General features: G+C 38.3%; 1 protein-coding gene across 3 annotated transcripts in view; it reads right to left on the bottom strand.

Moving 5' to 3' along the window:
• Window positions 1–17912, bottom strand: part of AKAP7 (A-kinase anchoring protein 7) — a 134909-nt gene that overhangs the window by 54610 nt on the left and 62387 nt on the right. For 2 of the 3 annotated variants that reach the window (XM_043457292.1, XM_043457291.1), the window contains exon 7: window positions 12730–12877. In XM_043457292.1, the coding sequence (XP_043313227.1) occupies window positions 12730–12877 (148 nt within the window). Of the gene's footprint in view, window positions 1–12729; window positions 12878–15682; window positions 15826–17912 lie in introns of those variants that run through there. The other variant, XM_043457293.1, reaches the window with a different exon arrangement.

The following is a 17912-nucleotide window of genomic DNA, read 5'->3' as shown; positions in this document are numbered from 1 at the left end:
CCTCTCCTCTTCTTCATGTAACTCTGTGAACCTCTCTGGGTGTCCCTCACGGTGGAGAATCTTTTCCCCATTAACCTAGAAGTTTTATTATCAGTGCTGTATAGTTGGAGAAGTCCTGAGACTACTGGAAGAATAAAACTGAAATCCAGAGGAGGGGACTTAAGCCCAAAACCTGAGAACACCAGAAAACTCCTGACTACATGGAACATTAAGTAGTAGGAGACCATTCAAAAGCCTCCATACCTACACTGAAGCCAACCACCACCCAAGAGCCAGTAAGTTTCAGAGCAAGACATACCACACAAATTCTCCAGCAACGCAGGAACATACCCCTGAGAATCAACTTACAGGCTGCCCAAAGTCACACCTAACACACAGACCCATCTCAAAACTCATTACTGGGCACTCCACTGCACTCCAGGGAGAAGAAATTCAGTTCCATGCACCAGAACACCGACGCAAGCTTCCTAACCAGGAAACCTTGACAAGCCAATCGTCCAACCCAACCCACTGGGTAAAACTTCCACATTAAAAAGGAACCACAGACCTCCAGAATACAGAAAGCCCACTCCAGACACAGCAATCTAAACAAGATGAAAAGGCAGAGAAATACCCAACAGGTAAAGGAACATGAAAAATGCCCACCAAATCAAACAAAAGAGGAGGAGATAGGGAATCTACCTGAAAAAGAATTTAGAATAATGATAATAAAAATGATCCAAAATCTTGAAAAAAAATGGAGTTACAGATAAACAGCCTGGAGACAAAGATTGAGAAGATGCAAGAAATGTTTAATAAAGACCTAGAAGAAATAAAAAAGAGTCAATTAAAAATGAATAATGCAATAAATGAGACCAAAAACACTCTGGAGGGAACCAAGAGTAGAATAACGGAGACAGAAGATAGGATAAGTGAGGTAGAAGATAAAATGGTGGAAATAAATGAAGCAGAGAGGAAAAAAGAAAAAAGAATCAAAAGAATTTCTTTTGGTTGTCCCTGAGGACAACCTCAGGGACCTCTGGGACAATATGAAATGCCCCAACATTCGAATCATAGGAGTCCCAGAAGAAGAAGACAAAAAGAAAGGCCATGAGAAAATACTCGAGGAGATAATAGCTGAAAACTTCCCTAAAATGGGGAAGGAAATAGCCACCCAAGTCCAAGAAACCCAGAGAGTTCCAAACAGGATAAACCCAAGGCGAAACACCCCAAGACACATATTAATCAAACTAACAAAGATCAAACACAAAGAACAAATATTAAAAGCAGCAAGGGAAAAACAACAAATAACACACAAAGGGATTCCATAAGGATAACAGCTGATCTATCAATAGAAACCCTCCAGGCCAGAAGGGAATGGCAGGACATACTTAAAGTAATGAAAGAGAATAACCTACAACCTAGATCACTGTACCCAGCAAGGATCTCATTCAGATATGAAGGAGAATTCAAAAGCTTTATAGACAAGCAAAAGCTGAGAGAATTCAGCACCACCAAACCAGCTCTTCAACAAATGCTAAAGGCTCTTCTCTAGACAGGAAACACAGAAAGGTTGTATAAACATGAACCCAAAACAACAAAGTAAATGGCAACGGGACCATACCTATCAATAATTACCTTAAATGTAAATGGGCTGAATGCCCCAACCAAAAAACAAAGACTGGCTGAATGGATACAAAAATAAGACCCCTATATATGCTGTCTACAAGAGACCCACCTCAAAACAAGAGACACATACAGACTAAAAGTGAAGGGCTGGAAAAAAATACTTCACGCAAATGGAAAACAAAAGAAAGCAAGAGTCGCAATACTCATATCAGATAAAATAGACTTTCAAATAAAGGCTGTGAAAAGAGACAAAGAAGGACACTACATAATGATCAAAGGATCAATCCAAGAAGAAGATATAACAATTATAAATATATATGCACCCAACATAGGAGCACCACAATATGTAAGGCAAATGCTAATGAGTATGAAAGAGGAAATTAATAGTAACACAATAATAGTGGGAGACTTTAATACCCCACTCACAACTATGGATAGATCAACTAAACAGAAAATTAACAAGGAAACACAAACTTTAAATGACACAATGGACCAGCTAGACCTAATTGATATCTATAGGACATTTGACATTTCACCCCAAAACAATCAACTTCACCTTTTTCTCAAGTGCACACGGAACCTTCTCCAGAATAGATCACATCCTGGGCCATAAATCTAGTCTTGGTAAATTCAAAAAATTGAAGTCATTCCAGTCATCTTTTCTGACCACAATGCAGTAAGATTAGATCTCAATTACAGGAAAAAAATTGTTAAAAATTCAAACATATGGAGGCTAAATAACACGCTTCTGAATAACCAACAAATCATAGAAGAAATCAAAATATGCATAGAAACGAATGAAAATGAAAACACAACAACCCAAAACCTATGGGACACTGTAAAAGCAGTGCTAAGGGGAAGGTTCATAGCATTACAGGCTTACCTCAAGAAACAAGAAAAAAGTCAAATACATAACCTAACTCTACACCTAAAGCAACTAGAGAAGGAAGAAATGAAGAACCCCAGGGTTAGTAGAAGGAAAGAAATCTTAAAAATTAGGGCAGAAATAAATGCAAAAGAAACTAAAGGACCATAGCAAAAATCAACAAAGCTAAAAGCTGGTTTTTTGAAAAATAAACAAAATTGACAAACCATTAGCAAGACTCATTAAGAAACAAAGAGGAGAAGAACCAAATTAACAAAATTAGAAATGAAAATGGAGAGATCACAACAGACAACACTGAAATCCAAAGGATCATAAGAGACTACTACCAGCAGCTCTATGCCAATAAAATGGACAACTTGGATGAAATGGACAAATTCTTAGAAAAGTATAACTTTCCAAAACTGAACCAGGAAGAAATAGAAGATCTTAACAGACCCATCACAAGCAAGGAAATCGAAACTGTCATCAAAAATCTTCCAGCAAACAAAAGCCCAGGACCAGATGGCTTCACAGCTGAATTCTACCAAAAATTTAGAGAAGAGCTAACACCTATCTTACTCAAACTCTTCCAGAAAATTGCAGATGAAGGTAAGCTTCCAGACTCATTCTATGAGGCCACCATCACCCTAATTCCAAAACCAGACAAAGATGCCACAAAAAAAGAAAACTACAGGCCAATATCACTGATGAACACAGATGCAAAAATCCTTAACAAAATTCTAGCAAACAGAATCCAACAACATATTAAAAAAATCATACACCATGACCAAGTGGGCTTTATCCCAGGAATGCAAGGATTCTTTAATATCCACAAATCAATCAATGTAATACACCACATTAACAAAATGAAAGATAAAAACCATATGATTATCTCAATAGATCCAGAGAAAGCCTTTGACAAAATCAACACCCATTTATGATTAAAACTCTCCAGAAAGCAGAAATAGAAGAAACATACTTCAACATAATAAAAGCTATATATGACAAACCCACAGCAAGCATTACCCTCAATGGTGAAAAATTGAAAGCATTTCCCCTGAAATCAGGAACAAGACAAGGGTGCCCACTCTCACCACTACTATTCAACATAGTTTTGGAAGTTTTGGCCACAGCAATCAGAGCAGAAAAAGAAGTAAAAGGAATCCAGATACGAAAAGAAGAAGTGAAACTCTTGCTGTTTGCAGATGACATGATCCTCTACATAGAAAACCCTAAAGACTCCACCAGAAAATTACTAGAGCTAATCAAAGAATATAGTCTTTGAAAAGGTGAAAAGTTGCAGGATATAAAATTAACACACAGAAATCCCTTGCATTCCTATACACTAACAATGAGAAAACAGAAAGAGAAATTAAGGAAACAATACCATTCACCATTGCAACAAAAAGAATAAAATACTTAGGAGTATATCTACCTAAAGAAACAAAAGACCTATACATAGAAAACTATAAAACGCTGATGAAAGAAATCAAAGAGGACACCAACAGATGGAAAAACATACCATGCTCATGGATTGGAAGAATCAATATTGTCAAAATGGCTATACCATCCAAAGCAATCTATAGATTCAATGCAATCCCTATTAAGCTACCAATGGTATTTTTCACAGAACTAGAACAAATAATTTCACAATTTGTATGGAAATACAAAAAACCTCGAATAGACAAAGTAATCTTGAGAAAGAAGAATGGAACTGGAGGAATCAATCTGCCTGACTTCAGTCTCTACTACAAAGCCACAGTCATCAAGACAGCATGGTACTGGCACAAAGACAGAAATACAGATCAATGGAACAGAATAGAAAGCCCAGAGATAAATTCACGAACCTATGGACACCTTATCTTCGACAAAGGAGGCAAGGATATACAATGGAAAAAAGACAACCTCTTTAACAAGTGGTGCTGGGAAAACTGGTCAACCACTTGTAAAAGAATGAAACTAGAACACTTTCTAACACCATACACAAAAATAAACACAAAGTGGATTAAAGATCTAAATGTCAGACCAGAAACTATAAAACTCCTAGAGGAGAACATAGGCAAAACACTCTCTGACACAAATCACAGCAGGATCCTCTATGACTCACCTCCCAGAATATTGGAAATAAAAGCAAAAATAAACAAATGGGACCTAATGAAACTTAAAAGCTTTGCACAACAAAGGAAATATAAGCAAGGTGAAAAGACAGCCCTCAGACTGGGAGAAAATAATAGCAAATGAAGCAACAGACAAAGGGTTGATCTCAAAAATATACACGCAACTCCTGAAGCTCAATTCCATAAAAATAAATGACCCAATCAAAAAATGGGCCAAAGAACTAAACAGACATTTCTCCAAAGAAGACATACAGATGGCTAACAAACACATGAAAAGATGCTCAACATCACTCATTATCAGAGAAATGCAAATCAAAACCACAGTGAGGTACCATTACACGCCAGTCAGGATGGCTGCTATCCAAAAGTCTACAAGCAATAAATGCTGGAGAGGGTGTGGAGAAAAGGGAACCCCCTTACACTGTTGGTGGGAATGCAAACTAGTACAGCCACTATGGAAAACAGTGTGGAGATTCCTTAAAAAACTGGAAATAGAACTGCCATATGACCCAGCAATCCCACTTCTGGGCATACACACTGAGGAAACCAGATCTGAAAGAGACACGTGCACCCCAATGTTCATCGCAGCACTGTTTATAATAGCCAGGACATGGAAGCAACCTAGATGCCCATCAGCAGATGAATGGATAAGGAAGCTGTGGTACATATACACCATGGAATATTACTCAGCCATTAAAAAGAATTCATTTGAATCAGTTCTAATGAGATGGATGAAACTGGAGCCCATTATACAGAGTGAAGTAAGCCAGAAAGATAAAGAACATTACAGCATACTAACATATATATATATGGAATTTAGAAAGATGGTAATGATAACCCTATATGCGAAACAGAAAAAGAGACACAGATGTACAGAACAGACTTTTGGACTCTGTGGGAGAAGGCGAGGGTGGGATGTTTCGAGAGAACAGCATCGAAACATGTATATTATCTAGGGTGAAACAGATCACCAGCCCAGGTTGGATGCATGAGACAAGTGCTCGGGCCTGGTGCACTGGGAAGACCCAGAGGGAGCGGGTAGAGAGGGAGGTGGGAGGGGGGATTGGGATAGGGAATACATGTAAATCCATGGCTGATTCATGTCAATGTATGGCAAAAACCACTATAATATTGTAAAGTAATTAGCCTCCAACTAATAAAAATAAATGAAAAAAAAAGTCATTTTAAAAGAGTTTAAAGCTCAACAAAAGTATAACCTTACAAATTATTAGACTATTAAATCACTCAGAAGATAAGCACAATGAAACACATTTTTACTAATAAAAATAAATGATTTGATGAGAAAAAAGCAGATATTTACACAAATATATTTTGCCAATACTCCTACCTACTAAGTAGACCTTTAAGTGGGTGTATGACATTTTAGCAATATAAACACTTTCAAACTAAACATTTTAGAAATTTATTACTTATCATTTAAATGACAAAGGCTCAGATTTAAGGATTCTAGAAAGCTCAAAGATTGGTGTCCTAGCTATGCTTCTCACCCAAGGAAGAAAAACTGCTGACTTCCCTTTCCCTCCCACTCCTGACCTGTCAATCAATGGGTCAATTACAGTGACAACATTACCTTCCATAGAGAAGATCCCCATGCTTACATACCAAACTGGGCAAGATCCAGAGCTTTTGGAGCTCTGCCTTGGCTGCAAATGGTAAACGAGCACTTAAGATTAGGACACCAAAGTCAAATCTGAGGGTCTCCTTGGACATAACCCCCAAAAGTCCTTTTCTTTTGGCTGAACCACCACCTACATAGGACCAATGGGAATCACTGGACGGACCATGACAAGCCTTTTAAGACTGACAAGATTGGCCTGAGCTGTCTAGGTCTTTTAACAGTGATTCTCAAAAAGCAGGGACATCTGGATAGAATAAATTCATTGACTCAACTCACCCAGAATTCTCCCTAGTGTTTCAGCCCATAAAATCTGAGTCTGGGGTCTTGTTAGTCTGACCGGTTTGATAATGGATACATACTGCTGACTACAGCTGTGATGACTAAGCTACTGACCATGACGCTTCTCGTCTGTCACATCTGCATAGGCCTGTTTCCTTCTACTCCAGCCAGCCCCCTCACTGCCTCTTCTACAGTCTGGAGCTATTTGAAGGTCTTATCTTTAAGATCCAATCTTGTGTCCTCATGTTGAGTATTAAACTCCACCCTCTTTTTATCCCACATCTATCTACTCAATCTCCTTTATCACATATTCACTGACTTAGTATATTCAACTGTGCCCATCTCCTTTCCCACCTCCCTCACCAACTCCTCAAACACATAAACCTTCCCCATAGAGCTTCCTCAGCTAACTAGACTATAAACTCAAAGTTCCTCCTATCACTAATATGACTATTATTCCTATCACTTAATATTATCACTAATATTAACTCTGCTCTGCCCTGCCTCCTAATGTACCACTTCTCTCCGCTATAAACCGTACCTATTGTTCCTGGACAGTGTCCTCTCTCTACCATCCATCTCAGCCTATTTATCCAAGCCCTGAACTCCCCATCCCCAGCTCTCCTGTAAGCTAAAGTTATACGCTTCTTCCACTGTGTCCTATCAAAGCCCATCATTGTTATGGACAAAGCTCTATTCATCTACTCCTCCTCGCTCTCCATTTTTAAGATGTAGTCTCAGCTCCCCAGTGACACTGTATACGCTTAAAGACTATCTCTCACACTTCTCTGTATCTCGTGATATCCAAGAGGAGTACGCACATCGTACACACTCAATAACATTCATTAAATTAATGATGAGTAATTATTACTAAACTGCTGGGGTTCCCAGAAAATCATATTTGTACCTCTGCTTGCCAAAGTTATAAAGAAGTACACGGGCCTGGGGAAAAAAAAAAACCTTCTGGACCTTTCCAAATTCTCCACTGCCTCCTATGAGAAATATCTGACAGCTGAAAGCAAACTAGTCTTTGCAAGCACTAAATTGCTCATCAATCTTCCAAAGGGTGTCATTTAGTCAATTACTTTCCCAAAGGAAATATAAATGGAACAGAGCTGCCAGGGAAAAATTAATACACCCAACTCCAGTAAGTAGCTCACAGAGAAGAGCTTTCACCACCCTAGGACATCTGAGCTATATTTTATCCCTGGATTCATCAGGAAGGACTGGTTTTACACTTTAAAAAAAAATTGTATTTTAAATGATTAATGAATGCAGTTAGGTTTGCAAGAAGTTACAGCCCAATATGAAGGAAGCATATTATCAACCAAATTTTTGATGATAATTAAAAAGTAGTACTTTTTTCTTGCATCTGAATGTATGACTATTGCCTCCATAACCTACCAAACTTCCCCCTAACACTCCACATAAAGATACACAATGAGGGAAGTTGGAGAAGAAAATGCTCAGCATGGAAACGTAAGCAGGCCCAGGGAACAGCAACAGGTACCAGGAGATCCAAACACAGATGGTGTCAAGAAATACAGGGGTAGTGCGACTGAGTTAAGTAGACTGTAAAAAAAAGAACAAGAGTGAGGGGGTGATGAAAGGCAGCTGCTTTCAAGGTGTACCTACTACCCACCCAGGAAATCACGGCATTCAAGATCGTGAAACAGGTGTGGCCATATTTTTTGATTGTTCAAAGGCACCAGAAACCCAGATTTTTTTAAGTAAAATTACCCCTAAATTGGAAACAATTATAAAAACAAACAAAAACCCAGTGTTAGTCTGGTATTAATACAACATGTGGTAGTCGTGTCTGACTCTTTTGCAACCCCATGGACTGTAGCCCACCAGGCTCGTCTGCCCATGGCATTTCCCAGGCAAGAATACTGGAGTGGGATGCCATTTCCTTCTCCAGGGGATCTTCCCCACCCAGAGATCAAACCTGCATCTCCTGCATTAGCAGGCAGATTCTTTACAACTGAGCCACCAGGGAAACCCAAGACAATGTGAAGGGTTGCTAAGTAGTGATCTTCGGAACACACAGTAAGGTTGGCGGGGTGCAAAAAAAAACTCTAAAAAAAACTTCCTCAAACTGAATCTCCATTTCACACCCACTTTTAGTAACTGAGTTTCTTTCTTAATCTGAGTGTCTGAGTACTTAATTAATGATCACACCAGATAGATGAAAAGCTCAAATGTAAAAATAACCCAAAAAGCAGAGGAAAATATAAATGAAAATGTATCAAATTTTTAGTTTGGAGATGACTCTAGTTACAATAATTAAAGAAATCACAGAATTTTTGTATCTATAATTTTACAAAACTATAAAACATCTATCTAATATGAAAAATTTCTTGTGACCAAAACTGAATGCAAAATAAAACCTGGAAAATACCTGAAGCCAACATAGCAAAGGCTAATAATATTTATTCTTAAAAAAAAATTCGCACAAACTATTAAGAGTTACAAGAAGAATGAAATCCAACTCCTTATAGACAAAAATAGCTTGCTGCTGCCAGTTCCTAATACAAAGCAATTACCCTGTGGGACCAGGGCTGAGACATCTGCAAAACCACACAGGGGGTTATAAGTGGGAAACATACACAGTTAAATGAGTTCTCAAAAAAACTTTAAAAGCACCAGAGGAAATCAAGTGCCACAAAAGACCCAACAAATAGAAGAATTCATACCCAAGGAACCGGATCGTCAAATATGATAAGAATTTTCAAAATTAATTATATTGAAATCATCAAAAAGATAAATGAAGGAATACATCCATAATCAAAGAGCCAAGCAGGAAAATATGATAAAAATCAACTGCAAATCTTGGAAATGAAGCATATAGTCACTGGTATTTTTTAAATGCCCTAAACAGTATAACTGAGACAGCTGAAAATAAAATCAGTGATTTGAAATCCAGTATTATCCAAGAATGCACCACTAACAAATTAAGATAGGAAATCTGCAAATCTAAAAATTCTCTCCCCACAAAAATTCACATATGTATCTATATATACAGTTTTATGAATAATTTCAGGAGGTTCCCAGAGTTCCTGAAACCCAAATTCTACTCTAGAATTGTGAACACAAAGTATCTCATGATCATCTGAAATCTGTCCCATTCTTTGTATACAACACAATACTGGTTTCAAGGTTCAGGAAACAGACATTATATTTGAATTAAGATCAAATTAAAGAGCAACCATACCAAATGTAAGCCAATTAAATCTGAACAAAAGAGTGAAGATCTAAAAAACACCGTTCTCCAAAGAAAGCACCCATATAGCTAAAAAGCACATGAAAAGATGCTCAACCACTCATTATTTGACCAAAACTACAAATAAGATATCACCTCACACTGGTAAGGGGGGCTTTCCTGATGACTCAGACAGTAAAGAATCCACCTGTGATGAGGGAGACCTGGGTTCAATCCCTGGGTTGGGACGATCCCCTGGAGAAGGGCATGGCAACCCACTCCAGTATTCTTGCCTGAAGAATTCCATGGACAGTCTAGTGGGTTACAGTCCATGGGGTTGCAAAGAGTTGGACACAACTGAGAGACTCACTTTCACACTGGTCATAATGGCCATCATCAAAAATCTGTTACGCAAACAATAAAAGCTGGAGAGGCTGTGGAAAAAAAGAGAACCCTCCTACACTGATGGTGGGAATGTAAACTGGTACACCCACTATGAAGAACAGTATGGAGACTCGTTAAAAAACTGAAAATCCATACCATAAGATCCTGCAATCCCATTCCTGGACATATATCAGGAGAAAACCATAATTTGAAAAGATACATGTTCTCCAGAGTTCACAACAGCACTATTTACAACAGCCAGGACACGGAAGCAACCCAAATGTCCATCAACAGAGGAATAGATGAAGAAGATGTGGAACACAGACACAATGGATGATCACAAAGCCACAAAAAAGAGAAGGAAATAATGCCACTTGCAGGAACATGGGTGGACCCAGAAATTGTCGAACTGAGTGAAGCAAGTCAGACAGAGAAAGACAAATAATCATATGACAGATATTATTTATATGTGGAATCTAAAAAAAAAGGGTACAGTTGTACAAATGAACTTATCAACAAAACAGAAATAGAGTTACAAATGTAGAAAACAAAGTTACGGTTATCAGAGGGTAAGGGCAAGGGATACATTGGGAGGTTGGGATTGACATACACACATTACTATATATAAAATATGTAACTAATAAGGAGCCATTGTACAGCACAGGGAACTCTCCTCAATGCTCCGCAACAGCTTAAATGGGCAAAGAATCTCAAAGAGTGGAGATATATCTATATATATATAACCGATTCACTTCACTGTACAGCTGAAACTAACACAACATTGTAAATCAACCATACTCCAATAAAAAAAATCTTTTTAAGATAATACGAAAAAAAACCTGAACAAAAAATGAAACCCACAAAGAAAGAGTCCTGAATCCTGCCCAATATTTTCTGCTGTAAAACCTGGGTAAGATCAAGAAAATCAGTAATTATCCACAGCAAATATAAGACTCTAGCGTGTATTAAAATTGGTCAATGATTATAAAATAATTATCATTTTCAACGTTGACATTAATGTTCAGAATGGCAGGAGAATACAGATTATGTGTAATAGGCAAAAGCCATTTTTTAAATAATGTTAATGATCCGTATGGGGGAAATTTGAAAGAAGCTGAATTGCTCTGAATTAGAAAAGGATGAGAGATAAAGAGCCTGAGAGAAAAAGTCAAGAGAAATTGCCTAGGATAAGGGGAGTTTAAAAAACCAAGCTGGGAAAGAGCAGTAAAAGAAAACCCAGTGAGTGGAGCAGAGTAATTTGGGGTGAGCTGAACAGAGCTGTATAGTGGCAATATTGGAGTTCCATGCTGTGAGCTGCATAATGCAGGCCCACAATACCTTCAGTAAAATCTACATACTGCTCTTTTATTAAAAAAACAGGAGTGGGAGAGGCAATGAAGCACCGAGTTCTCCTTCAAGGTTGGTCTAAAGTAATTACAGAGAAGATATGGAAAGCTAGCCAAAATCTGTATTATGCAAGAAGGATTTAAATTTGCTTTTTACAGTGAACCTAAAAAATGTTTGGTCCGCATCAAAACTTTGATGGAAGCAAGCCAGCTCTCTTACAGAGGTTCTGAAAACAAAAAAAGTCTTCCTTAAAACACACTTGACATGTTTCAGAACACAGAATTCAAAGGACATACTGAATATCTTCCGTCTAAGAGGGCTAAGATCTTTGGAAAGTAAAAGGGCTTCTCTGATGAGAATTTAGAAATAAAACTGTCTTCCTGAACATTTTAAAAATACTTTCTGTATAAAGATTCTTTCAGGATGTATATTTCCATAGGTTTTCTTCAAGCTGACCTTGATGGTGGAGAGAAAGTACCTTGGTTGAAGATTTTTCAGATATTTAGATACATATTTTTATCTTCTCTATTTTCACGTCACTTAAAAAGTATACAAATGATGTCGTCTTGAAGTTCACAATTTTATAAGAAGATTGCCCAGCTTGAAATAGTCAATTTCAGTCACAACAGATCAGGTTCCTTTGAAAGGCAGCCACATTGCAAACGAGAAATACCCCTGTTCCAGTTTTTCACATTCTTCTTTTGGTGTACATGCTCTGTACTTGAAAACATAACTGTGTATGAATCTGTCTCATCACAAGCCATCTCCCTCATAAGATGACAGAGCATTTATGCATGAATCTTGGTCTCCCCTCAAAACATGTTTCTCTTAAGGAAGACATTGAAAGACAAGTTTTCGATCTCTGAAGGCCACCTATGCTTTTTCTTCTCAGAGTGAAACTTTCTGGCCTGGCACATTCTATTCCTAATTAAAAGCAGCAAAGATGAAAATATCTGGCATAGAAGACTGTGATCATATAGGCCTTCACTGATGAAAACGTTTTCTTCATATTCACAAAATAAAATTACACCGAAATGAATTTTGAATCAACATTTCAAGACTTCATGATGATTATATTTTAAAGCACAGAAGTATAAAAACTATGGGTACTAAAATCTTGACTGATAAATATAAATACTGAATATGTTCCACAAAATTTTTAATGTATTATTGTCAAAACACAATGTTTAGGAAAATATGTCACTGAGAAAAACATACAACATTATTTGCCAAAACAAAATGACACTGAAGAAATCAAAACCAAAGATAATTTTTAAATGCCACTCACCAATGACAATTGAAGACTCACAGTGATAATAGCCATTACTTTGCTTTTTCTTCAGCATGGAGCAAAGATCTATACAATGTGCCACTTCTTCTCCAAATCTATGGCTGATAAATTTTTCATACAGTTTGGGGTCTATTTTTTTCACTCCCTTGAAATGACAAGACAAAATCACATCAATCAATCATTTCACTTAGGCAACCAATTCATATTTTTATTACTTTCTTAGAACCTGATAGTACATTTTGATATGCAGTGCTGCCTACTGGCATCTGAAAATGGATACCAAAAAATTGCTGTAAAGTTGTTTTTAAAGTCTCTCTGCCTGGAATGAGTTGTATTTTTTTTTTAACTGAAGAGTGTTGAGCAAAAATAATAAGGTATACCAAGTTGAAATCTGAGATATCAAGGAAAGAGTAATCATCTCCAACGACAATGGAGAAATGGGAGAATTTTTCAGTGACATGGAACGTAACATTTTATAGTGTGTAGAATGTAACATTTGCATCCATTAATAAAGGAATGTAATTTTTAAACTCCTTATGGAAGAATCATCTGAAAGGCAATTAAAGGCCATTCCAAACTGGAGTCAATAGGTCTTTCAGGTTTTTCTCTACCTGCCCCTCCTGATTCTGTGTGCTTCCATAGCAGAAACAGGGCCTATTGTTGAAAAATTAGTAACTTGCTAGTTTCCCCAAACACGGGAAAGAATGTCTCCCTCTCCCCTCACTATACATGGTCCTATACCTGCCTCACAGTCCCAAAACACAGTCATCGAGATGAAGATATAGTCCTTTACAGGGCAAGTTTACTAGCTGGCCAAGTCCAAACTTTTCCTTTAAATGTATATATATATATATATATATATATATTTACATTGCCCTGGAAATACCTGTCATTTCTAAAACTCAGAAAATACAAAGAATATAGGAAAAAAAAAGAAAATGAAAACTCATTCATGACCCTATTATTTATATATTAATAAAATACATTAACCCTGTGGTATATATATCCTTCAAGTCTTTCTCTATGTGTGTATGTTATTTTCAAATTATACTTATATAAATCCTACTAAAGTATAATTAGAATATGTACTCTCCCTTTTTATTCACAAAAATCACAAAAAATTTTAAATGCAGATATAAAAAAAAATTAAAATCACTCCAAACTACTACTAAAATTTTATGTATTTTATTTTTCCTATGCATGAGTTGTACCATGAGTACTATTTGATAATCAGCTTTTTTCAGTTAATATGTCATATTGATAAGTAATAAATAAATGTGAAAGTATTTTTATATTTTCATAGTATTCCATTGTATGGAGATATAATTTATTCACTCAATTCTTTATTGTTGAACATGTCGGGGAGTTAAGATCCCACATGCCTCAGCCAAAAAAAAAAAAAAGATAGGTATATATATAAAACATGTTTTTGTTGAGATATGTGTTTCAACTGAGCTCCTGATCTTTCCTAAGCACTTCACTCAGACTTCCCCACCTCAGGTAACAGCAAGCATGTTCGACTTGATCAGGCTGAAAACCTGGGGGCCATCCTTGATTCTCCTCTTTCCCTTAGCCCCACTTCCAATCCTATCATGTTGGCTCTGCCTTCAAAACACACCCAGTTCTCCCCACTCCCCTGCCACCTCTGGCCAAGCACTTCCGTTTCTTTCACCTGGGTTATCCCAAAAGCTTCCTGACTGTTTTCCCAGTTTTCTCTTTGGAAGTCAAAGTGATCCTATGAAAACATACACCCAGATCAAGTCATCCCCTGCTCAGAATTCTCCAAAGGGTCTCCCTTTCTCTCAGAGGAGCCAACCTGCCCCAGGCAGCCTGCAGGGCCCTGATCTGCTGTCCCTGGGCCTCGGGGTCTCACGCCCACCACTCTCAGCAGCCTCCGCAACCTCCTCGCGCGCCCGTGAGCAAGCCCGGCAGAGCCTGGCTCACAGCCCCTGTGCTGCTGTCCCCGCTTCCTGAGATGCTCCTCCCCAAGACACCTTCATCGTCCAGCCCCATCTCCTTTAACTCTCTGCTCAAATATTACTTTCTTAATAGGGCTTCACTTTTTATATAAAAAGGTGCCTAAGAATTGATGCTTTTGAACTGAGATGCAAGAGAAGATTCTTCAGAGCCCCTTGGACAGCAAGGAGATCAAACCAGTCAATCCTAAGAGAAATCAACCCTGAATGCTCAATGGAAGGACTGATGCTGAAGCTGAAGCTCCAATACTCTGGCCACCTGATACAGATGACTCACTGGAAAAAACCCTGATGCTGGGAGGGATTGAAGGCAGAGGAGAAGAGGGCGGCAGATGATGAGATGGTTGGATAGCATCACCGACTCAATGGACACGAACTTGGGCAAACTCCAGGAGATAGTGAGGGGCAGCGAGGCCTGGTGGGCTGCAGTCCATAGGGTTGTAAAGAGCCAGATACGACTTAGCAACTGAACAGGGCTTCACTTAACCATGCCATCTCTCCTCCCCCAGCAGTCCTCTCAAATCCTATCTTTCTCCCCCATACACACTTATGTTTCTCCATAGCACTTACCATCTTCTAACGTACTATGCAGTTCATGTTTATGTTCAGTCTGTCTTTAGCTGTCTCTCTCCATTAGAACTGGAGAAGGAAATGGCAACCCACTCCAGTATTCTTGCCTGGAGAATCCCATGGATGGAGGAGCCTGGTGGGCTACAGTCCACGGGGTCACAGAGAGTCGGATACGACTGAGCGACTTCACTTTCTTTTCTTTTTCTCCATTAGAATAGGAGCTCCACACACGGATTTCTGTCTGATTTTTATTCTCTGAAATATCCTCAGTCCCTTATAGCTTATGGGCTTCCCCTATAGCTTAGTCAGTAAAAAAATCTGCCTGCAATGCAGACCCGGGTTCAATTCCTGGGTTGGGAAAATCCCCTGGAGAAGGAAATAGCAACCTACTCCAGTATACTTGCCTGGAGAATCCCATGCATAGAGGAGCCTGGCAGGCTAGAGTCCACAGGGTCGCAAGAGTCGGACATGACTTAGTGACTAAACCAGCACCACCATCCTTAGTCCCTAGAACAGCGCTTGACATGAAGCAGGGCTCGATAAATAACTGTCACAAATGCAAAGGAGGATAAAGTTTCAAGAAGAGGATAGTTGACAACATCAAATGCTATTCATTCAGAGTTCAGCAAGAAAGAAAATGAATGGATTTCTTTTGATTTGGTGAGCAGATTTGATTCTGGTGAGCAGAAGTCCATGAGGGAGAGCAGAGCCTAATGCTGAGGGTCAGCCAGTGCAGGAGTGCATGCATTCACGTGCAAGTCCCTGCCTGGCCACTCCTCAGCCACCTGGCTTCATTTCAGGTTCCTCATCTGTAAAATGAGGCTAACAATCATACCTACCTCTAAGTGCTATATGCACTAAATGAGTCGATTTATAAAAGTGCTTAAAACAGTGAAATATGGTAAATGCTGTAATATATTATAGACAATTATTAGTAGTAAAGACTAGTGAAAATCATAGGTAAGATCTTGGTGGGGGGGAGTTCTGAGTAAATGGAAACTGACCATCTTATTTCTCTTTCAAATGCTTTTTCATTTGTGTGTGTTTGTGTGGGGATGGGATGGGGAAAGGGTGTCATTCATTCCCTTTGAACAGACAAAAGATTAGTGATAACTTAGCAGAAAAATCAAGACCTTCAGTTTTCAAGATACCATTGCCAGCATTGTATGGCCACTATAATCTCCATTTCAGTTTTGTAAGATGTCATTTTTTTTTAAATAAGGAATAAAGGAAACATAAAAGTTACTCTAATCTGTTAGGCTAATTAATTTAATTTTAGCAAAAAGTAAGTACCAACTGTTTTGCAAGAATTCTCCACAGATGACTTCCAACATGAATCTTAAGGAGCTATTTTTCACTGGCGAGTGAAATGAACTTAGTTCTTTTAACCCATAACTTACAGAGAGAGCTGTGGTTCAAAGAGGCAGGAGAACTTAGGATGCACTAAAGTTATATGCTCTGATCAGAAAATATCTTCAATAATAAAAGTATCCAGAAGAGATGCTGTGCCTGGTATAGAATATTAGCATGGTCCTTGTTCTCCAGGGAATTTTTTGTTTGACAATATATTTTGCAGGACTTTTTTTAGGCTCTTTTGTCCCTTGGAAATATATTTCTTTTATAGTAAAATCTATGTGAATTAGTTTCACTATCCAGCTGGTATTTCTCCTTCATAATAAGGAAAGGACTTTCATTCAAAGAAAATAAACAAGTACATCAAAATTGGGTATCTATAGAGTAAGACTAAGCAGCCTCTAATTTTCCAAAAGGATACACTGGGTTGCCAAACTAGTACCAGAGACATCAGACTGGAAAGCTATATTTTAAAGCTAAACAGGATGGTTTTCAGGTTTTGGACCACAAATTAGTCTTTGCTTCCCTTCTTCATAGGCCAGACCCTTTCCAAGGTACCTCATCATTTAAAGAAAAGATGGAAGTTTAACATGCTGTTGTTGTTGAGTCTTTAAGTCATGTCAGACTCTTTGTGACCCCACGGACTGTAGCCCACCAGGCTCCTCTGTCCATGGGTCTTCCCAGGCAAGAACACTGGAGTGGGTTGCCATTTCCTTCTCCAGCGGATCTTCCCCACCCAGGGATCGAACCCAGGTCTCCTGCACTACAGGCAGATTCTTTACCATCTGAGCCACCAGGGAAGCCCATAACATATTAGGAGAGCGCAAAGAAAAGCCTAAAAAATGGTTGGAGGCAGGAAAATCTGACCTCTGAGATCTCAGTAAAGGCTGAGAGAGTTGGGATTCTTTCAAACAACCTGTAGCGTATCTTCAACAAAACCATGCTAAGGGTGCTACATCCTGAATGCTGAATATGCCTGGTGACTGTCTAGTATGATGCTTGAAAATTCTTTTTGCCTTGGACCTAACAGGAACAGGGTGTATTTTTAAGGCTTTGTATTGATAACTGTAACCAATATAACTGACTTATCAATTATACATCATAACACTGAAGGAGAAAATAGGAATTTAAAGACGGAATGTCACACTTTGAAACAATAAATTAGTTGCAAGAACATCAAACAAAATTTTTTCAAGACTATCTTAATTAATCATCAGAAATGACTGAAGTTTTACTTCCCTTTGGCCTAGTTTCGGGTATAGTTTAGGGAGAATTATCAGT

The sequence above is a fragment of the Cervus canadensis genome, chromosome 33 (assembly GCF_019320065.1).
Source record: "Cervus canadensis isolate Bull #8, Minnesota chromosome 33, ASM1932006v1, whole genome shotgun sequence".
NCBI classification, from domain to species: Eukaryota; Metazoa; Chordata; class Mammalia; order Artiodactyla; family Cervidae; genus Cervus; species Cervus canadensis.
This window is presented reverse-complemented; position numbering and strand designations above follow the sequence as displayed.